We start from the raw sequence: 23,044 nt of genomic DNA, 5'->3' as shown, positions 1-23,044 counted from the left end.
AGTGTGTGAATTTATTAAAACAAACAAAAAATGGTACATAATTTTATATTATTTTGTAGCATATTTTACTGTTTAATAATAAGTGTACCAGCAAATAGATCTCTGGTTGTTATGACGTCTAGCGGCCTAGTGAGAGGAAAGCTCAACAAGTATAAAACTATGGAATACTACTCATATCTTGGTATTCCATTCGCCGAAAGTCCCACGGGGACCTTAAGGTTTATGGTAAGCAAATTATTTCTAAATCACGAATTAGATTATATGTATATGCTATGCAGTTGTAACTTTTTAAGAACTGTTGTTATCTAAATAATAGAACTCATTAGCTAAACGTAACTTGCAGAAAATGACTGTGTTAAACTAAGCGTTCCACAAGGACTCGTACTCGGACCACTCTTTTGAATTTACATAACCAAAAATTATAGAAATATAATATCTTCTATTTAGTGATCTATCCATAATTACTTTCTTCAAATGCTTTTGATAACTTTCATAATATGGGATAAAATAGCTGTCAGAACATTTTTTACATTACAGCCTCCTATACCAAGAAAACCTTGGAGTAATGTGCTCGATGCGACACAAGAAGGTCCAGTTTGTGCACAGATGGTCGGCAGGTATCAAATACATCAAATGAGTGAAGATTGCTTAAACATTAACATCTATGTGCCAGCATCCGGAGTTACGAGGTTACTCCCCGTAGCGGTAGTTGTACACGGCGGTGGTTTACAATATCTTTCTGGCAACTCAGATTATCTCTATGGTCCCCAGTTAATACTACAACGAGATATCATAGTTGTTACTATATAATTCATAGTATGGTTTGTATACTATAATTAATAACTCTACGATTGAAGACATATCTACTTCTACTTCGGGAAAATTCGTTTTTACTTGTTTGTTTTAGGTTAGGTCCACTTGGGTTTTTATCTTTGGATATAAAGGAAGCGTCGGGTAACGCCGCTTTAAAAGATGTAATTTTATCTCTGAAGTGGATTCAAGAAAATATTCGTAACTTTAGAGGAAACCCTAACAATGTAACTATTATCGGACACAGTTCGGGAGCAGTAATAGCACACTATTTAATGTTAACAGAAAAATCTAAAGGACTTTTCCAACAAGTTATTTTCCTTAGCGGCAGTGCTGTAACTCCTAGAGCTTTTGCTAGACATCCAAAACATATTGCTTTGGCTTTAGCAAGAGAACTCGGACTAAACACAGATAACATGTATGAAATTTTAAAACACTTACGAAAAATAGATGTACATGAAATGTTAAGAGCGTGTGCTAATTTGGGAAAATATGACTATAGCTTATTCAGACAATTCGCTGCATTTGTACCTTCAAAAGAAATAGAATCTTCACATGCCGTTATAACTGTAGATCCAGTATTATTTTTTAGAAATAACAATAAACTACCAATCAATGTTGCAATAATGACTGGAATTTCGGCAGACGAAGGCGTTACTATGGCACCAACTATAATGAAATCGCTAAGAACAGTAAAGAAATTACGTGAACATCCTGAAAATTGTATTCCATCCAACATCGAATATCCGTTAGGTTCAGAAAAATCACTGGAATTAGGAAGATCTATTGGAGAATTCTACTTTGGTAAAGAGAAAACTGTTAAATGGATAGATCTAGTGGAAGACGTAGCTAGAATAGCATCAGACACTCAATATATTTATGCAATTTATTATTGGATTAACAAATTTAAAAGTGTGCAAGAATATAGTCCTCTATACTTCTATATATTTGATTTCGACGGTGATTTAAATTGGTGTAAACTGAATTATAACATTAATATGCCTGGCACAGTCCACTCCGATGAAATGGGGTATTTATTCATAACAAATGCTACTAAGACAAAGTTTGATAAAGCTGATGCTAGAAGTCAACGAATGGCTAACATATTGCTGAACCTTATGTCAAACTTTATATTTTACGGGTACGATTACTAATATTTCTAATTTTTTATAGACCACAAAACATAATTGTGAGATGGTTTTACTTTTGTTTTTTTTTATGTGCAGAACAAAGGAATAACTACGTACCATACAGGTTTTGCGTGTTTTTTTTACTCTGAAAACTATGCATATGTAATATAAAGAAAATATTTTGCCAATCATACTCCAAACAGAGCACTAATTATATAAGACAAAAAATAATGAACGGAATAAGTAACAGTTAAAATTTTGACTTTCATATACCTACTTCTATCTCAAAAAATCTTATGTAATAATTTATTTTTTACAGAAATCCTACACCTGATAATAGCTGTATCAGGTGGCCGGACTATGGGAAAGACCAAACCTATCTTTTAATTAGCGATAAGCTTGCTGTTAAAACGCTTATGTCGCATGAAATATACACTCGGATGCAGTTTTGGGATCACGTTTACAATGAATATTATGAATAACTCCAAAAAGGAGGGCAAATACAGTATAAAATTTATCCATAACGTATGTATTATCAATAGTGTAATAAAGATAAATTACTGTAACTATTTTAGTGTATATACCTAAGTTATTATTTTACATACAATAAAAAGTATATCATATCATCAGGGACATTCAGGCAATTAGAATGTGTTGTTGAATATTGCGTATGTTTAAGATGTAAACATGAATAAAAAATAGAGGCAGAAAATTAAAGGAAACCCGGTTAACATTTTGAAATATATATTTTTTTTTCAAACTTACAAAACATTGGATCAACTTTTAAGCGAGATCTTACTTTTCACAGGTGATTTTTAAGATTCCTTACAACAAACTAAGTATAATACCACACATAATAGCATTATTACAAAGTGACATTTTAACAGTTTTGGTCCCAGGACATATTGACATTTAACGGCTTAGCATATATTAACAGTTCACATCTTAACACATTGACATTTTAACGGCTTTATCTCTAGAAATAAAACGGAGTTTGTATCATGTACACTTACTGGGCCGGAGGGTCTATCTTGACCTGATCGCGGGCCTCCTGGAATGCTGCTATGAGCGCGGCCAGCTCTATGCGCTCGCTGCAACCGCTGGCTAGCCGAGCTTCGGAGTCGGACATCTTGATTAGCAACGATATTAGCACCTCGGGCGGAAGTTTTACTGTAAATATCATATTATTTCCTTTTATTAAGAGATCTAAATATTTGGCTCATCGTTAGAGCCTTCGTTTTGTATTATGCCAAATCTTAATTGTTAGTTGAAGAAAAGTATAAAAATATAATTGATGCTTACTTCTTTGTATAACGGTATGAACTTCAGTCAAAATGTCCCCAAGCGCAAGACCTTTCATTATTTTTAGGTCTTGAATATCTGTACAATATATTTAGAAAATTATTGTGTTTATAAAAAAATATGAAGCTATTGCATTTATGTTACTCTAACCGAATCAAATGTTCGACTAAATAAGGCCACGAAGTATAAAAGGCATTTTAGAATTATGTTAATTTCAATCAGACTATAAATTAAAATACATTATTATTATTATATGAGTTGGATGAAATTATTTAAAGAAATTTATATAAATCGGCAGACAATACTCGCACTACAAACAATTTTTAAATTATCACATACTTCGGTTGTACAAAATTATTTTTTAAGATTTTGTAACCACACATCCGTTTTCCCATTAACCCCTGTTATAAATAAATTTATTCATTGACTACTAGCTCAAAATGAATCAATTTACCAAGTAAACGCTGCGATTATAAAAAGGATACATTTAATCCTTTACTACTAGCTCAAAACGGAACAATCTACCAAGCAAACGTTGCAATCAAAAGGATACGTTTAAAACAGGCCGCGAAGTCATTCTCATTGAGCAGCCAGTTGAGTATGTCGTTGATGTCTGCGCGCAGCGGGTGTCCGACGCAGGCGTGCACGGCGCGCTCGGTGACGGCGCGGTGCGCGAGCCACGTGCTCTGCAGCGTGTTCAGCACCTTGCGCATGTCGCCGCCCGACAGCGCCAGCAGCGCCTTCACGCCGTCCTCCGACATCTCCACGCTACACGACGTGTTATCAATTACATTTTATACTATAGGCAGGTTACATGCCCAGTAAACAACTCGAAAAAGTGAGAGTACCACGAGCGCATTGGCACACACGCTCATTTTCCATTTTACTTAAATATTACTACATAGACAAATATTCTATAAGGGTCTATGCTATTGGACTAATATGATAAAAAAGACAACTAGTACATTGCATTTCAAGTTTCATTCATTTGTAAGGTGGTAGAACCCTTCGTGGTTCGACTCCGGCGGCATCACCTCCACAGCGGTCTCTGCCTAATAATAGCTGTGTTAAGCATTGATGTGTTCTGGTTAGAACGGTGTGGGAAGGGAGACATAATTTTTCGAAGCACTCCAGCTTATTCCTCAGGGATAGCGGCGCATCTGTGGCCGAACTCAGATAGGAATTTCTTTTTAAAAGGCCCTTGCCTTAAATTTATTGAATATATTTATTTATTCGCTTATAAGTGTAAACGTATATAAACAAAGATTTTTTTACAAAAATAAAACTCGTTCAATTTCTGGTAGCTGATTTAACTTTTATCCAAATAGGCCTCAAGCCACTTTTGAGCATTTTTGGCTATACTTTTGGATTTGGACATCCTAATTTATTTATTTATATATTTATTGTAATACTAACACAAAGTTAAGGTACAGAAGGACAAAACTTTATGCCTAATGGCATTCTCTACCAGTCAACCCTTGGTGATTGGAGAAAATTTGCGGCAGGTGTAAAATACATAAACATTATAATACACGGGGTATAAAGAATCTAATCCTCCGTTTATGAGCATTACCTGGTTCTATTCTAGCTCTAAAGCAATATTTGCTACTCACTTTTCCTTAGCGGCGATCTCATGTAGCCGCGGCACTATCTGGCTGTTGTGGAGCGGCGCGAAGCGGAACCGCGTGCAGCGCGACTGCAGCGCCGGGATGATCTTACCCAGGTAGTTGCAAATTATACAAAACCGAACATTGTCCGTGTATTTCTCGATTACTGCAACAACATACCATCCTCGTTACTCAAAACATATTTGAGATAAATCTGTGTCTGACATCATGATTTGTGCATTAAAAAAAATATAAATTACTAACGAAACAGATTTATTTGTATAATAAAATAATCTCGCCCAATAGAATTTTCTTGAAAGATTTCGCATAAAAATTAAAATATATATTTTATATATTGTTCTTACATAATTCCATATTCGGCCTTGTAAGGGAAAAACATGAAATGTGGAAACGTAATAGAAATAAAACATTATATCAACATTTTTTTATTGAACACAACAGACAGACGATGATGCGCTGCGTTGAATTTTCCTTAACGCTTTTCTGTTCATGATGAGAGCATTTTTGGATTCCTTGCGAGTCGGTGAGGGAGTGCTTTGTGATTCGTCTTGAGCCGTAGGTATTTTTCCGTTCGCTATAGCAGAGGGACGAATGCTTCTACCGAGAACCCGAGCCACTAAACTTGTGAAGGCATTGTCAACCTGAAATAAAACCGTAATTTTTAATATTACCTGCTATCCATAATTTACCATTGTTAAACCTGGAGTTTTCTTCATGTGAACTGACTAAGTGTAGAAGCGAGTTCAATGTTGTATTTAACCTCTGTTGTAGTTCTAACATCTGATTGATATTATAAAAATAATTTCATAAAAAAAGAAAATAAAAAGCAAACTTAACTTACCATTTCTCCAGTTCTAGCAGAGCCCTTAAAACTTTCTAACAAGTACTCCGAAGAAAACTTCTGAACACATGACAATCTGACGGCCCTCTGGTGTTCCAAATCAGACTTGTTGCCAAATAGAGCCATCAATGGCTTCTTATCTTCATTATCAAATATCTCTTTTACCCTGTCATACCAGTCTTTGAGCTTTTCAAAGCTTTTTAAATTTGTAAGATCGTATACAAACATTACAATCTGAAACAGAAAATATTATTTATAGATTGTAAAAAAATATCTAAATGTTTATATGTATGTATTTTTTTTTGCATCCCTATTAAAGTTAAATACATAGTGCGTACACTTGCTACGTCTAAAGGTATTCAGTTAATTGAACTACATCCATTAAAACATCTAATATCGATAGGGAATTCGACAGCATTTCTATCGCTACGTGCCTTTATTTTATATGAAAAAATAATCTGTACGCAGTACAACCACCCTGCTATCGTGCATCAATAATATGTTGAAACGTCGAACGCAAAATCAAGAGAAGTTCAATTTTTCAGTCTTTTTGGAGTTCATTATTTCCTCATACAGACTGAAACCTGAAAACTGAGAGCTGGTTTATGCTAGTTGAGGATTTAACGTTTAGCGGGGCACAACTTTACGGGACAAACTCACATCGGACGCGTAGAGGTAGTTGTCGAGCATGAGCGTGTAGAGCGCGGCGCCGGCCACGTCGCACAGCTGCAGCGGCGCGGGCGGCCGCAGCGCGCACTGCCCCGCCAGCACCTCCGCGCCCGCCGTGCCCCCCGCGCCGCCGCCGCCGCCGCCCCCGCCCAGGTAGCGGTGGCACAGGCTGCTCTACCCAGAGATTAGTAAAGATTTATCATCATCATCAACCCATTACTGTCACCTGTGAGAAGGATTCTTAATGACATTCACGTCCAGATCCCGACCGCCGACGTATTTAATGATAAATTAAACCTTAGGAGAGGCCTTATTTTAAACACTTAACTAAATTCTTACCTACATTCCTACTTCATTGAACATATTATATGAAGCACAAGTATATTTATTTATTTTAAAATGTATTTTTTTTGTGCTTGTTTGTAATTTATATATTTTATGTTTATCTTAAGTTTATTTGTGTTACTATTGCGTTTGTGAGGCATTGGCGCAAGCTGTAATCTCGCAAACTGTATTAAATAAATAAATAAATAAATTAGGCCATAGTCCACCGCGCTGGCCAAGTGCGTATTGGTAGACTTCACATACTTTTATTATTGTTTTTTTTTTGTTTTTTATCTTTATTCAGATTAAAGATGGTAGAACATCTACGATTCGAACGGAGGTACCAGCACGAAACCTATTTCTTGCGTTACGTAGTTCTGCGTTTGGATAGAAAGGCGTGGGTGCTAACTAAATGACTGACTTATGTATGAGGCAATCATCTTAGTTTTCAGGAGTTGCAACGCTTCTGTGATCGTCTTCAAGAAGCATCTATTCTATGCGAAGTAACAGATATCTATGGGCGACAGTGATCACTGACAATAACCTACCGATAGACGGCATGTCCATGCTCTATTTGCTATATAAATGTTATAAAAAAAAGCATCACTGCGGGATGTAGATCCTATTTTGAAATATGACCGCTTTTGATTCAGGCGGCATTTTATAGCCAGGAATATCACTAAATAAACAAAGCTACTAACTTTTCGTCAAAGCAAAATTAGATATGAAATTAGTTAATTATTTATAATTATTACTTAAAAAAAAAAGATGTGTGTTATGGAGTTTCTTTCGCCGCTTCTTCTCCATAACGAAACACCTTGTGAAATGGTGGTAGTTGTATTGAGTTTCAAAAAGTGCTTTGTAAAGAACCTAGTTTGAATAAAAAAAAATGATTTGATTTGATTTAATATATAAATGTTGACCACTAAAAATAGTAGGTACTTATTATACATAAGAATAAACATCACTTACTTTACCAGTTGATGGTTCACCAACAACTGTTATCTTAATCGTCCTCTGAACTTCTTCTTCAGTGTCAGACATATTAAAACACTATCAAAATGCACTTCAGTAACAATTGTAGAAAGCAAAAAGAATAAAGTATATTTTAGTTGTGTCACCATCCATACACACATATGTACGTATGATTAACTACTTAATTTGATATCAACTTTTATTTTATGTCATAATATAATTGAAACGCTTCATCAACGTAAGTGGTAAAAATAATTATTATTACCTATATCAAAATCATTGTTGTCCAAACTCTTCGCCATGGTTACCAAGTCGAAACATATAGAAAATACTTTATTTTCGTAAACATGTAGTGCGCATCACGCAAGGCCATACGTCCGCATTATTATCGTAACGTGACCAAAATTTGAGTACACGCAATTAATAAGAAATTTCGTGAAAATACAGTTGCTATTTTCATAATTTTTTTTGCTCTTTTTGATACAAATTGGCTCTAACTAATATCTAATACGAACAGTTTCTTCTCCATAACGAAGCACATTATGAAATGGCGGTAAATATATTGACATTCAAAAAGTGTTTTGTAAATAATGTACAGTAATACCCCGACTTACGCTACCCCGACTTACGCGAATTCGGAGTTACGTGATTTTCAAATCTCGTCGATTCTCCTATGGTTTGTGTGTCCCGCAATTCCCGATTATAAAAAATAAACTTACTAACCCTACAATTATTCATGTAAACATTTGTATTTGTTGCGCGGAGTCAACACATGCGAAATCATACCATACGATGGTATGTACATGCATACCCCGACTTACGCGAATTCGACTTACGCGGTTATCACTCAGTCCCACCAATCGTGTAAGTCCGAGGTATTACTGTACTTGGAATAAAATATTGACTTGATTTGACAGTACTTGAATTTTAAATTATTTCAAGAAATATTAACAATTTTTACACCTTAAAAAAATGAGATAACACTGATAAGACACTATTTTTATTTTTTTCCTCTCGTACGCCTCTTACAGAGGGATAACTTGCAGAGCGTTTTTCTACCGTCTCAGCTTGCGCACGCGAAATAACTGTATTTCGTTTTTAAAATCGAGCACAAGTAGAATATAATAAAATTAGGTAAATTATACATTATTCGAAATAGAAAACAGTTTTGCCGGATCCGCGCGGGGTCTAAGGGAAACGCTCTGTCGCGAGTTTGCAGCTTTTCTTAGAAGTTGAACACTAGCATGTTAGAAATTATTGTTTGCTGTGTCAAACAAAATTGTGAGGAATCCTAGTCAGGTTTATGTATAAATTCATACACACCTTCAAGAGAATGGATACATTTCAGCTATTTAAATAAACTATTTGACGATTTAAATTTATAGTTATAAGTAGGGAATATATTTCAATTTCCGCTCTAAAATCCTAATATTGTTGAATACTTCAAAAGACAATAACATAGAGCCGGTCCACACGGCGCGTTGCGTCAGCGTTGCGTCGACGTTGCGCTGTGGGTGCGTCGTTTTACATACTAATAATCATAGTGTTCACACGGTGACGCTGACGCAACGCGCCGTGTGGACCGGCTCATATTCGTTATAACAGTAACATAGTAAAAAATACAACTAATAGTTGCATTTAAATGCATTTTTTTTAAATATCAATCCTTTAAAATAATTATACCAAGTTACAAACAACTTACTTCTCCTTAAGGCATTTTGTGCATCATTTGTCATAGCATCAGCTTCATCAAGTATTATCAACTTGGGACCAGCCTTGAATATTGTCCTTGTAGATGCAAAACTTAATATCTGGCCTCTCACTATTCCAATACCTCTGTCATCTGAAGCATTTAATTCTAAAACCTGAAAGTGTGAAAGAAGTTGTTTTGTAACTGTTTGTCTTTAAGGTATAATGCTTAACAGAGTAAAATACATAAATACAATACAATACATACAATGAATATTTATTTATTACATAATATGTGTAGTAATAGTTATTTATATGTAAATTCTCTCTAAAAATGTTTTTTACTTGTCGAGAATTAACCGATTCCGTGCGGATGGCACCACAGTTGTGCCACATCCGATACAGTTTTGCCACATCCGCACGGAATCGGTTAAATCATCCTTTTGTTACTACTTTCAATTTCAAGGTGGTGAAGTATTGTTTCATTTTTGTTATCAATGGTATGATGTAAATCCCAGACCATATAACAGTGATACTGAAAATTAAACTAACCATAGAATTAAATTGTTGTGGTGTATACATTTGTCGAGCACATGCCAAAATTGTAGAGGTCTTCCCAGTTCCAGGGGGTCCATAAAACAATAAATGGGGCAGCTGATTTTCCTTCATAAACAAACCAACTAGAACAAAATAAATTTATATATCCATATAATTGTATCTAAGTATAACATAAAGGAATTTCAATGAGATTTCGCACAAATTTTTGTAATAGTGGTACCCTAAAACAGGTACCAAATATATTAAAGCTATTAAACCCCTAAAACATAGAAAGTGTATGTAATGTAAATACAAAATTTCTTACTTGTCTTAATGATGTCATCATGGGAAACCAAATCCTCTAATTTTGAAGGTCGATATTTTTCCACCCTATAAAAAAATAATTGTATTTATGTAACTATAAACAACTTAGCTAAACCTTAATTTCAAAGCCGGCACGCAACATACCATGGCAAATTTTTGCCGGTCTCGCCTACGGTCATGTTTGAAATTTATTCGCTCAAAATATATAAAAACACTACGTTTGCTATTGAGTGATTTTATCGAATATTTCTTTGAATTCTAAAGACCAAATAAAACCATTTAGATTTATTCACTTCATCCGAGGAATACAATACAAAACCGCGAAATGCGAATTGTGATGACATATGACATTGACAAATGACAAAGACAATATATATTACATATACATTTCAACTCTATTACAAGACGAGAAGAGCCAAAGCTATTTTAATATACTGCCATGTATATTAACCATTTAAGTATTTATAACATAAAAATATGATGTGCACATACATACTTTCTTTTATATATTATTTTAGGGTTAATCTGACGAATTAATCAATGTATATTATAAATGTCTATAAAGACATAGAAAATAAAGTAAGAGCCATGAAACATGTGTTCTCTAGCGGCTTAAAGGGAGCTCTAGCTCCGATCCAGGGGCGCCTCCAAACACAGTTGCTAAAAAAAAAGGTCATCCGAACCAAACAATCTATGAAATGTATAACAAGCAGCAAAAAAAAATCACCGAATCACAGGGAACTTTTTACACGAGGGCCTCCATTTTCGCCAAGGACCTCCGACGACCTTTGTCCGCCACTACGAATGTTCTTATTTATTTTTGTATGGTATCTTACTTATGTTATGACCATTAGCATAAAAAGTACTGTATTTGCAAATATATCATTGGTACTCTCATATTGGTAGGGTACTACAATATTATGACATAAAATAAACGAAACCCTCTATTAAGTGAATGGATTTTAATATTTTTCGAAAATTCATTAATACCACAAAAATAATATACGTGTCCGCTTTGTACAAAAAAACATCATGTTTTCGTCTTGCTCAGTATGAAGTGCTCCATGTCTTGGCGTGTCACGGCCGGCGTGGCGACGTCCCAGGGCCACAGGAGGCGCTGCGAGTACGCGGTGATAGCATCCAACGCCGCCTCCTCCACTATGTTGTATTCGCTGCAACTCTGCTTCGGATTCTCCTTATTGTGCCGGTAGTAGTATTTGGTGTTGGTCGTCTTTGATATGTGCGTCGACCATGGCTCTGATGACGAATTGAGACAATGTTTCATATTATATAGAAAATGGAGGAAAATAACGGTTAACAAATAAAACCGAATCGATTAATCCGAATCCGCAACAAAAAAAATAGCCGGCGAGGCGTCTCCTCGGCTATAATAGTCGACATAAGAATTTATTATTATTACTAATTAAGCAGAAATGAGTACCTTTTATTTGTTTCATAAAAATGATGGAACCAACGACGTAAAACTCATCGTTATTGTCGTTTCTTCTGGGAATCTTTATTGCCAGGGCACTGGGGCCCCGTTTCATGTTACGATATTCCAAGTCGCAAACAGCGCTGGGAAAGTTTTCCATACTGTAAAACCTTTTGCTCCTAATTTTGTAACCTTCTGATGGATTCTCAATCGCAGAACAAAATAGTGAACACTGTTGAACTCTAAAATAAAAAATGCGCAATAGTTTATTAATATATGGATAGTTTTGAAGGTGGTAGAACCCTTTGTGGTTCGACTCCGGCGGTACCACCGCCACACCTATTTCTGCCTTATAACAGCAGTGTTAAGCGCTGCTGTGTTCTGGTTTGAAGGGTTCTGGTTGTAAGGGAGACATACTTTTCCGAGGCGTTCCAGCTTAGTACGCAGGAGTAGTGGCGCATCTGTGGCTGATCTAAGGTAGGAATATCTAATCCTATCTGGGCTTGATTACAGATGTCCATGGGTGGCAGTAGCCACTTACCATCAGGTGGACTGCATGCTCGTCTGCTACTCCTATATTATATAAAAAAAAAGTTGTATACACACTCTCGTTCTGAGTATATAAGATAATATAACATATTTAAATTGCTATATTTACTTACAGTTTATAATAAACTTGTAAGGTTTTATGGAAAGTATTTCAATTAGATAATATTGTTAGCATGGACTAGAGTTTACATTTACACATTTATATACAAAAAATACACAAAAAATATATACAAAAAAATAAGGAATATAGAATTAAAAAATAACCTTTTACTCAGAGGTTCTGACGATATATCGATGCCACCGAGCATAATGGCGTCGATGACGTGAAAAGCTCTGCAAAATTGTTGTTTCAATCGCTCCCCGCTGTATTCCTTTATTATCTGTAATGTTATTAAAGTGAAACTTCTTTAGGCTCGCCATGAGCGAGGAAAACGAAGCGTTGCGATTTTTAGAACGAAAACGATTACGCTATGAAGTTGCGTTACAATTACAATATTTTTTTTTCTAATATAATTTGTTTAGTTATAATTTATTTTTAAATAAGAAGAATAATATTTCTTACTAATATAATTTACGTGATTTTTACGCAAATACACTACATATTTCGAAAAAAAGTAGAGCAAGTCACTATGTATTGTAAAGTCCCCTTAATTTCTTATAGAAACGTTCCATGAAAATTAGCTGCACTATTCATAAGTGTGCACGGATATTTAAATGGGATTTTATCAATAGCTTAGCTTAAATAACTTAGGTAGAAAATATCAGTTATATTATAGCCATAAGCAAACAATTTGCATTGATCGATTAAAATTTGATTCTCAGGTAAAAATGCTTTGACTATGAGTCCTTCAACACGTAGATAATTTAAGTAACAAAAAGTTTGTGAGCTACCTCTCCATACAGCAACGTTTTTGCAGGGAAATTTACATTTAAATTTACACTTTGCCATTTGTCATTTTTCAGTTGATACACTTTCTTGCCTCCACAACCTGTAAAATTATAATCATTTGAGATAAAAGACGCGGCAGAAACATCGATATGTAGATAATGATAAACCAATTTAATTTTATATTATAAGTATAAAATATAATTATAAACAGCGCTCTACACACTAAAAAATAAGAATAAATATTGTAATGTAAGATATTATGTTGTATTTCAACACAGCTTGTGCAATAAATATTCAAATAAATGGGAACAAGAAGTAAACTACTCAAATATGGTATTCTGAAATCTTTATGATCAGTATAGTAGTGTAAACTCACTGAATATACGAGTAACAGCTTTTCGATTATTTTTTGCATTCATTCAGGTACAGGAACATACAGGAAGTACATACATTTGTAAATTATAATAAGCATAGACATAAAAAATATTAAAAAATTATAAAGTTGTTATAATATAAGTAGCGGAAAACTAACTGGTTAGTGGTCCAACTCATCAATGGAGAAAATATAAAAATAATAAGTAATTTAGGGTTACCTAGGAACATAGTCATGATCATATCTTTATCTAAATTGCTTGTCTTGTTTAAACCATTGGTTAAGAATGTAAAATGCCAGTCATAAACATTACTGAATTGATCCAACTTCGATTTTCTATCCAAATACTCAGGCGGCTTATTTAAAACATTGCTCTTGAATGAATTAGGGTTGTACGTTCTATATGTTGGATTTGTGACGTTTGATAGGATGAATTTTAGTGTTTCATCATGATCCATTTTTTTCGGTGGTGCTCTTTGTTTTTCAGGTATCTGAGGTAAACAATAAACAAGGGTTATCATATTAAATAATTTAAAAAGTATTAAACATAATTATTAAAAACGAAAACCCGACTGTTTAAAAATATACCTATACCACTCCCACAATTTAGACGAATCTAACGGCAGCTTATATGTAAAAATCAAGCAGTATGAGTTGAAGAGCGTGTCAAAAATTGAATCATACGCAGTAGTTGGGTTGACAGACATCACCCAGGAAAGCCACAATTTTGTAGGTGGTAGAATCCTTTGTGGTTCGAGTCCGGCGGCATCACCGCCAAACCTATTTCTGCCTCATAACAGCAGTGTTAAGCACTGCTGTGTTTTGGTTTGAAGGATATACTTCTCCGAGGCGTAGCAGCTTAGTCCTCAGGGTTACCGGCGCATCTGTGGCCGACCTCAGATAAGAATATATAATCCTATCTGGGGTTGATTACAAATATCCATTAGCGGCAGTAGTAACTTGGTGGACTTTATGCTCGTCTGCTACTCCATATTTAAAAAAAAAGATGTACCTGCAAATGGTGCTTTCGTAATAAGCGCAGCATTTTAGGATATTCTACTATAGATATTGTTACCTTATCTATTTTAACCGACTCCATCTCATGCTGTTTCATTTGCATATAAGGTATCTTTCCGAATATATACAAATTATACTTATACTAAGGTTTATGTCAACTTTCGCATCGAAGCGAAATGTTATGTTAATTTGCTGACATATTGTTTTTTTCGAGACCAGAAATAAATAAACTTACATTCCAAAGTTGCAAGCACTGTGTCTTCATGTCAACTTGAGCGGGTTCTCTTAAATTTTTATCCTTACTAAAAGCAGCAATCTTGAGCAAATTTTTTATTTGCTTTTCACCAAGGCTATTTTGATAGGAATAAAAGAAAAATACATAACAATAAATTTAAATCAGACATTGTAAATATCAAAAGACTGAAGAATGCGTAAACTATTTAATTTTTAATTGTTATAAAAATTGGTTAATTAATTTTTATACAACTTTGTATTTTATCTATGAAATTCAAAGAGCTATCTTTATATATTACTATGGCCTGATCAAAATACTCACATACAATTGCTCTTGTAAATATACTCAAAGAAAGCAGTGTCTTGTTGTATGACTTCTAATGGCACCAGTTCTGTGACATCACTTTTTGAGTCCACTGGCTTCCATAATAATGTATTAACCGAAAAAAGATGTTTTTCTGCAGATTCTGTGCCAAACTTTTTCCACTTGCATATCAGGTATCTTTCCGAATTTGCTGGCCTTGAAGTTACAGGTTTATGTATGCAGACTATAAGAAAATGAAAAAATAAGTGTTCTTGACATTTTCAGTATAACAGAGTATTTTTTGCCTCATCGTCAAGTATTTTGTAATACAGTTTTATAGTATATATTATAGAATCGTTTGTAGTTCGACTGGAGGCAAGACTCCCATAATTTTAGGTAATATTGTGTTCAGGTTTGTAGGGTGCACTAAGGAAGATATATTTGGCTAAGGCAATCCAACTTAGTCCTCAGCAGCAGTACCCACTTACCATTAATTAACTAAATGCTTATTGGCTATTCTTTATTATAAAAAATTTAATTCATGAATAGGCTAACATTCTCTGCCGACAATACACATCAGCCATAGGAATATCCTTCAGGCATTAAGTTTGCCCTTTTGTATCATTCTATTTTTATAGCAGTGAAATAAATAAACAATTTACCCCTTTCAAAACATCTGTACATGATATAAATCAAGCCGACACTAAAAGGAGTGAAGATATCGAACAGTTTAACGACAAAGCTCCCTCCAGTTCTCACCAGCATCAGAGCAGCCAGACACTGGCATAAGTACAGCTGTTTAGAAAGTATCTCTTGGATATTTTCTTTGCCCTCTACTGAAAAGCCCTGAAAAGCAAAAATGAAATAAAATATGGCAGATTACGTTAAAAATTGAGGTACAGACTGTATAACCCATTACGTACCTATACATTTTACTAAGATATTTTTATACCATTCACTATTTTTATTTAAACAAGTGCGAATTAGCAGACATCACATACTTTTGAGAACTTTTATTTTTAAAGACTTCTCAGGTATGCAAGTTTCCTCACAATTTTTCCTTCACCAAAGCAGATGATAATAACTTTGAAAAAGCGGGAAAGCATGTCTGGGATTTATAATTTGATTCCCTCGATCAAGACGCCGCGTTTCAACCGCTAAGCTATCAACTAATGGACAAATACACATAAGCAATAAGAATAAACTGTGCTCATACCCCATCGGCCATCAAAAAATGTACGCCCTTATCTTCCGTACGGCTAAGGACGTGTGATTTTAGTGACATCAAATTGGCAGGATCATAAATATCACCATCTTCTTTTACTCCGTAATAGGGATAAAAAGTTTCGGCTGTCCCCGCGTAGAAGTCCGACAACTTAAAGTCATTCGAACTTTTTAAAGTAAAACCGAATCCTAAAAAATAAATCTGAATAACAGTTACTTTTCGAAAATAAGACATTTATTTCATACATGGAGCTATGTAATGGACAACATTAGTTACATGAATGAATACAATAGTAGCGAGAGATATTGTGCCACTAAATTGATTAGAAACTACTCAGCTGTAATCTAATATTAGCCAAATGTTTGCATGTTACTGAAAACAAAAATTATGATTTTAACATATTCAAATAATACCTTTAGCTCTCCAGCCCTTGCGGTATAAAACGTATTCAGAAAATCCGCCAGGACCTGCGCACACATCCGCAAAATATAAGAGGTCGTCTTTATCAACAGCTGGCTGCCCATTAGGGTGTTTAGGTTCTGTGAACATATAGTCAAATACCGCATCCATATTGGCCATCTTAACCGCTGCCCGATTCAAAAAAAATACTGAACCAATACTTTCATACGGATTACTGCGGGAACGCGCGCTTCTCATGTCTTCATCGTGCAATTTGTCAAATATAGTCTGAAATGGTAAAATTTTTGACTTATTTTAAAATGTTACAAAAATTTTAATTCATGCCTTGACTTATCTACTGAAAGATCTTATTGTGTTGATAACAAATTTAACCATATAATTTTTTAAACTCTTATTACGATTATGCAATTGCTGCGATAAATTCCGTACCCCTCGCTCACAATTTTCAAGTAAAAAAATGACCATATTTTTATTTGAAAATTGTCAGGAGAATGATTTGTAACTTCTAAATGATATATATTATATATTTGATCAATTCTTTTATATTGTAATAACTTCAGCTTAGAGTGTATAATAAATAAGATAAGATTACATTTCAAGGACATGTAGTATTTATGCAAATGTATGCATATTAAATCTCATTATGAAATAAGTTATTAAAACTTTTCCTACGGGAGGTATAGAAATATTGTTTTCATTAATCAGATCAGATAGGTCTTATGGTATATAGTTATGACTGCATACCTTAGCATCCAAAACTCCTTTTAGTATACTTGGTTTCACAAAATTTGTTTCATCATCAATAATTAATTTTTTTGGTCCTTTTTGCAGCCACATTTCTAATGTGTCAACAGATAATGTGTCTTTAGGAGGAGGAGGCATCCATGACTGAAACAAAGTAATAATCATTGTAAAAATAAAAAAAGTATAATGTATGATATAGAGCTTTCTTAAACAGAATATGGTAAATGACTTTTTCAATTTCATTAAGGTGCTTTTCCCCCTGATATATTGCAAGGTAACAAAGCTTGGGATGAGCATCAAATCCATCATAGCTGCTTGATTTTCATTGTTGAGCTAAACTGAAATCTCATAGCTGTGCTAATCATTTACTTTTATGAGCAATTTGAGGTAAGTATTGCAACTGGTGTGGGTAAGGAGTGCGGGACATCTTACTTACTTAGCTTCTACCTCATATACTACTAAGCTACCTCACACATTTTTAGTACAAAGCCTCTCATACTTTCTGTTTAAAGATTGCAAACCATCTCTTCTATAATATATGGCTACTAGAGAAAAAGTTACATATAATATTAATATATCTTCCATATTAATTAAAATTTATAACTTACCACTGTCTCTTTGGCCTCTGGGGCTGCAGTATCAGGCGTCCAGCTAAAATCACTAGGTACTTCACCTATAGTAGAGGGTTTCATGCCTAAACCTCGACGCCCTTTTTGCGTGGAAGCTTCAACAGGTTCAACTCGACCATGCTCAAGTTTACCTAACCCATGCCCTGCCTTGTAACCCATGTTACTCATCATTCTCTTTGCTTTGTCCGAATAATTTTTGTATACATCATTCATTTCTTTAAGGTTGTCATCACTCCTATTGTCTCTAGGGCTGTCATCCATTTGAAAACTGGACGTAGAATAGGCATCCCCATCACCCTCATTATCATCAAATCCACGTCTATAAAAATCACCTGGCTCATTCGGTGATGAACAATTCTCACTTAAACTGCTACTAAGTCTACTACTACGGGCTTGTCTAGGACTTTGATCTGTATTATTCTTCTTATTATCTGCACTGCTGTACGATGTATGTGGAGCCTCATCGTCAGAGTCTTGAGCTGCCAAGACAAAAAATAACATTGAAATTCATTTACTAAACTGCATTACATTTGTTGTAGGAAATTCAAGTTTTACGGTGTATGAAAAAGGCAGATGGGGAACTTAAAGTAAGAAGATAATTATAGGAGTATATATGTACTTTTATAACATATGAAAAAAACACTATTTAATTGAAAAAAACGCAGACTTTATGAATTCTATCCTATCTGAATTCAATTTTGTATTCTTATAATTTCTATTTCCTCAAGAGCTAGTGACATCATTAACAAATGTAATATTAACCTGAATCGTGGGAAGATGTGGATGCAGTTTCATGTGTATCATATCGAGCCCGTTTTGCTGGTACTTCAGCTTCATCGCTACTCAAATTTTCATCACCTGATAAATCATCACCTGTTGAAAAATAATTCCATTTCCACCGATAAGTTTTATTATACAATCACACTAGGTATAATCTTCAAAAACACATTATTTTAATTGTAAAAATAGTATAATATTCATTTTATGAGACTTTATTGAGAAACTTTATTATTAAGATTATTGAATAAATCCATACTATAGATCCGCGTTTAATATCTTCTCTCTCTTGTATCTGTAAAACTAAAATAAATACCTAATCCGTTTTTTATTGCTGTTTATTTTATTAAGTGGGATCCGTGAAAACTGTGCTTGATTTCCTAAGGGTCCGTGGACTGAAAAAGGCTGGGAAACGCTGCTATACATAATCAGAACGTTATCACTTATCATCACAGTACAGCATTATTAAAATGCCAATAATAATAATAGCTTTCTAGTAGTCTTAAATAACCTCATAACAATATACGCATTTGTACCATTGACTCAATTAATTGACAAGTTGCACACCAACCTGATTGACTCATAATTTTAATAAAATACGACAAATACTAAGTTAAACAAACTTTTTTCTTTCCAAATAAATCTAGAGTAAATCCAATTTTGCCGACAAAACAAAATAAATCTTTGACAAGTTGACAGCGACATCGAATGACATCCACGAGTGATGTCAACTTTTTGAAAAAATTCTCCCTTAAATCGAATTCGATTCGGTCACGATTATATAAAGGCGACGAAAAAATATTCTAATGGTTTTGAAATTTGATGACGAAAAAATTGCACCCAGACTAAATAATATTCCATAAGAGTTGAACATATAATTCCGTTGTAAAACATCATTAATAAAATCTCTCTCTTCTAACTTTAGGGGAAAAGCCTCGGAGTTGGCATTATTGACGACGATGTCACTGAACGTCAAAGCGTACTCGAGTGCTCGATACTTTGGGAAATACCGTACTATAGACTATATAGAACTAATAATAAAAATTATTCATAATAAAAATATGAAAGAGTAGGGACTTCGGATAAAAAAAATAAGTTCATTTTTTTATATACACCTTCTAATCCTGCGATCGGCCCTTATTCATAAGTCATGTATTTATGAGTTAGGCTAGGGCTTATACTTATAATGTGTCACTGCGACGATTGCCTTGATGAGACAGCACAGCATACGCTGGAGGTATGCCCTGCATGGAGTGCGGAACGCAGCGCGCTCATCTCTGTATTGGGGGCCGACCTCTCCCTACCGACCGTAGTTCGCGCCATGGTCGGAAGTGACAGGTCGTGGCAGGCCATGCGCTCCTTCTGTGAAGCTGTGATGCTTGCGAAGGATGCGGCGGAGAGAGCCAGAGAGGACGATTTGTCTTCCCAGGCACTTCGTCGCAGACGCACGGGACGCTGTAGGGCGGCTTTTTCTGAAGGCCACCCTTTCCCCGTCCCATGAGCGTAAGGAGGTGGATTCGGGGGAATCCAACTCCAGCGTCAAGGGCTCGAGATGTCGTGTGTGCGTTCTGCACGCTCATCTTATGAGGGGCACCAATGAGAGGGGCCCCTCCCTCTCGGGACGTGGCTAGCGTTAACACCAGCGCCAGCCGACGTTGCCGGGCTGCGAATGTGATTCTCACGCTCCTCGAGACCCGGCACCGAGCGTCCAGAGGAACGCCGCGGAGTTTTAGTCGGTAAGAGTCCGACATACCCCTTTTGCTCCCCCGAGGATCCATGAGGATTTCTCCGCGTTAAAAGAAAAAAAAAGGGCTTATAATGTATTCGCCCAATAGTGAATATTTGCTTTTCTTTTCTTAAGCGAACTTGAAGTGTCCTGCTGTGGAAGAGTCTTTCGAAACTCTCCTTTTTAGGTGTTCCACTTCATAAAGTTTGTAGCTAGCACGTAAGAGAATAGGATTTCAGCTTGTACGTAATCTCACCCGTTACCATTGGTATCCGCAAGACACGGTGCATGGAAAACCAGCCACCATGCCATGCAAGTTTAATCTAATAAAATTCCATTTCTGTCGTACGTAAGCAATGCCATATCCTCATTATTCCACATTAAAATTCCCACAAGGCATTATAAAGATACCTATATTAATTGATGTAGTGCAATTTAAAGGGAACATTAAATTTATTAAATCGATCTAGGCTATAGGGCAATCTGTAACGGGGTTAAGTTTAATAATTTTCGAAGACTCGTCGTCGTCCGTCGTTGTGTCCGCTGAGCTCGGGTCTCACTCTCATCATTACAAATTAATGATAAATATTGTATTTATAATGGATTTAAAGTATAGTCCGCGTATAACTGCTAGACCGCTCTGAATATAGAAATGAATCGTGTTACCACATTGGCCCTATAGTAAATTGTATGACTATACCTGCGGGCAACAACTTTAGAGTGGACTAGCAGTTTGGCGAAAACTATATCACAAGTTAACTAATACTATTGATGGGAAGCAATAATATCGATAAGATAGATAGTATTACTTGATAATACTATCAATAGTATCATTTTTTTTAATGTAATACTGTCGATATCATCGATACTTTCGATAGTATCGTTGTATTAAATCGAAAATAGTATCAATACTATCGATAGTATGGAAAAGTATTGATAGTATTACAGTATCGATACTTTAAAATCCACCGATAGTATCGTTCCATAATTTAAGCTTTTGTATTAAGTAGTATTAGTACTACTAAATTTTTGATTAAATTCAGATACTCTTTATTATTAATACGTTTTCTATACTAATATCTTCATGACATACTTTCTTGCTATATACTTGATTATAGAAAGGCAATAAGACTATCGCAGTTGATTCAACTATCGATAGTATCACTCCTAAACGTATATCGGTATTCGATAGTATCGATACAATCTGATGGTATTGATGCTATTGAAGCTAATACTTTCGATACTATAGTTACCATTTTTATATAACAATACTATTGCCCTAGATCATACTATCAATAGTATCGACATTATCGATAGTATTTATATGACGTCAACTATCAATATTTTATCAATAGTCGACTATCGATAGGCAACTCTATTTCTGCCTAATAACAGAATGATACTTTTATTTCTTTGGTCGACAACAAATTACTGAAAGTATTTGGCTAATTAAGTGTTCCTTTAGCAGATAAAAGTCTAGTATAGATGGCTTCTGAAATAACTTACACTTTCGCAATATTTTTTTTTTATGTATAAATTAAGTGTGGCGACGCAGAAACTTTTTCTCGTCAAGAGAACTTGTGGCCACAAGTTTCTGAATCACACTATCGAAGTTTTTAATAATCTTGTCTTGTATATAAAGCTATTACGGCCGATCCCTGACCATGATAAGCCTGTTGGCAGATCTATGCTAAATAAATAAAACTATAATCATATAAATCAGATTACTTAAACAGATTACTCGTTTGTTAACCTATTTTCTTTATTTTTATTTCGTTTGTTGAAAAGCTTTAATAAGGTAATAAAAAATTGTGAAACTACTCTGATAATATTTAAAAAATAAATAATTTACCTTTTCGCTTTTGTCAACCATAACTGTTTTTAGTTATTGATGAACTTTTTTGTTACTAACAAAAAAAAATAATCTTCTATATTATTTATATATTATTGGGCTATCGGTATATCTGTATATTGGTACATGGTACCATATACCAAAACACCTACTATCTATAACATTTGTTATTAATAAATAATTTATATCTTCGCCCACCAAAGATCAAAAATTGACAATTTTGCAAGGAAATAATTCTGTTTTTAAACTTGATAGGCAATGATCGTTTCAGATTTATAGAATAATAAGAAATAAAGTTCAGAGTAATAGAAGATGTGAGTAATGAAATTCACCACTGAAATTGTTACGGTCTTATTCATAAAAAGTTATAGCACACTTATAACGTTGCTATAGTACGATTGTCAAAAAGTGTTATTCATAAACGCATTTTAGGCACTAAACCGTTCTATAAACCTTCTATAACTTATAGAGGCCAGAACCCTACTATAACAGTGCTATAAGGCAAAGATGGCCGACTCTCAACAGCTGATTCGTGATTACTAACCTAATTTCACAATACGTTTTGAATAAATTTTAATGTCAATGTCCGTTTTGTATACAAACTTGAAATAATGTATTTTAATATCCGACAAATAACATTATTA

At 34.6% G+C, this 23,044-nt stretch overlaps 4 protein-coding genes across 4 annotated transcripts in view; 2 read left to right on the top strand and 2 right to left on the bottom strand.

The window, feature by feature from the left end:
* Window positions 1–111: 111 nt before the first annotated feature.
* Window positions 112–1,964, top strand: LOC140757139 (juvenile hormone esterase). The gene is made up of 3 exons (XM_073092674.1): window positions 112–225; window positions 538–770; window positions 908–1,964. Exons 1-3 carry the CDS (start codon window positions 112–114, stop codon window positions 1,962–1,964), a joined length of 1,404 nt encoding a protein of 467 aa, XP_072948775.1.
* Slbp (Stem-loop binding protein) overlaps window positions 1,169–23,044 on the top strand; it is a 44,135-nt gene continuing 22,259 nt past the window's right edge. The window contains exon 1 of the mRNA XM_073093236.1: window positions 1,169–1,173. The gene's annotated coding sequence lies outside the window, so the exon portion shown is untranslated. The remainder of the gene's footprint in view (window positions 1,174–23,044) is intronic.
* Window positions 2,733–19,551, bottom strand: Cmtr1 (Cap methyltransferase 1). Its single transcript, XM_073092673.1, has 22 exons — window positions 19,394–19,551; window positions 18,808–18,918; window positions 18,025–18,524; window positions 17,417–17,560; window positions 16,666–16,939; window positions 16,244–16,440; window positions 15,690–15,873; window positions 15,046–15,271; window positions 14,725–14,839; window positions 13,693–13,963; window positions 13,102–13,199; window positions 12,475–12,590; window positions 11,671–11,903; window positions 11,265–11,486; window positions 10,374–10,416; window positions 10,231–10,295; window positions 9,921–10,048; window positions 9,382–9,544; window positions 4,856–5,015; window positions 3,796–4,010; window positions 3,243–3,320; window positions 2,733–3,110 (listed from the first exon to the last, which is right to left on the bottom strand). Exons 1-22 carry the CDS (start codon window positions 19,404–19,406, stop codon window positions 2,950–2,952), a joined length of 3,717 nt encoding a protein of 1,238 aa, XP_072948774.1. The 5' UTR covers window positions 19,407–19,551; the 3' UTR covers window positions 2,733–2,949.
* RfC3 (replication factor C subunit RfC3) lies at window positions 5,057–8,605 on the bottom strand. Its single transcript, XM_073093233.1, has 4 exons — window positions 7,677–8,605; window positions 6,372–6,554; window positions 5,712–5,945; window positions 5,057–5,511 (listed from the first exon to the last, which is right to left on the bottom strand). Exons 1-4 carry the CDS (start codon window positions 7,746–7,748, stop codon window positions 5,296–5,298), a joined length of 705 nt encoding a protein of 234 aa, XP_072949334.1. The 5' UTR covers window positions 7,749–8,605; the 3' UTR covers window positions 5,057–5,295.

This window comes from Epargyreus clarus, unplaced genomic scaffold, assembly GCF_041222505.1.
Source record: "Epargyreus clarus isolate Ecla_fem2 unplaced genomic scaffold, WU_Ecla_fem_2.2 ptg000004l, whole genome shotgun sequence".
NCBI classification, from domain to species: domain Eukaryota; kingdom Metazoa; phylum Arthropoda; class Insecta; order Lepidoptera; family Hesperiidae; genus Epargyreus; species Epargyreus clarus.
The sequence above is the reverse complement of the archived record's forward strand: the minus strand, read 5'-3'. Positions and strand labels throughout refer to the sequence as shown.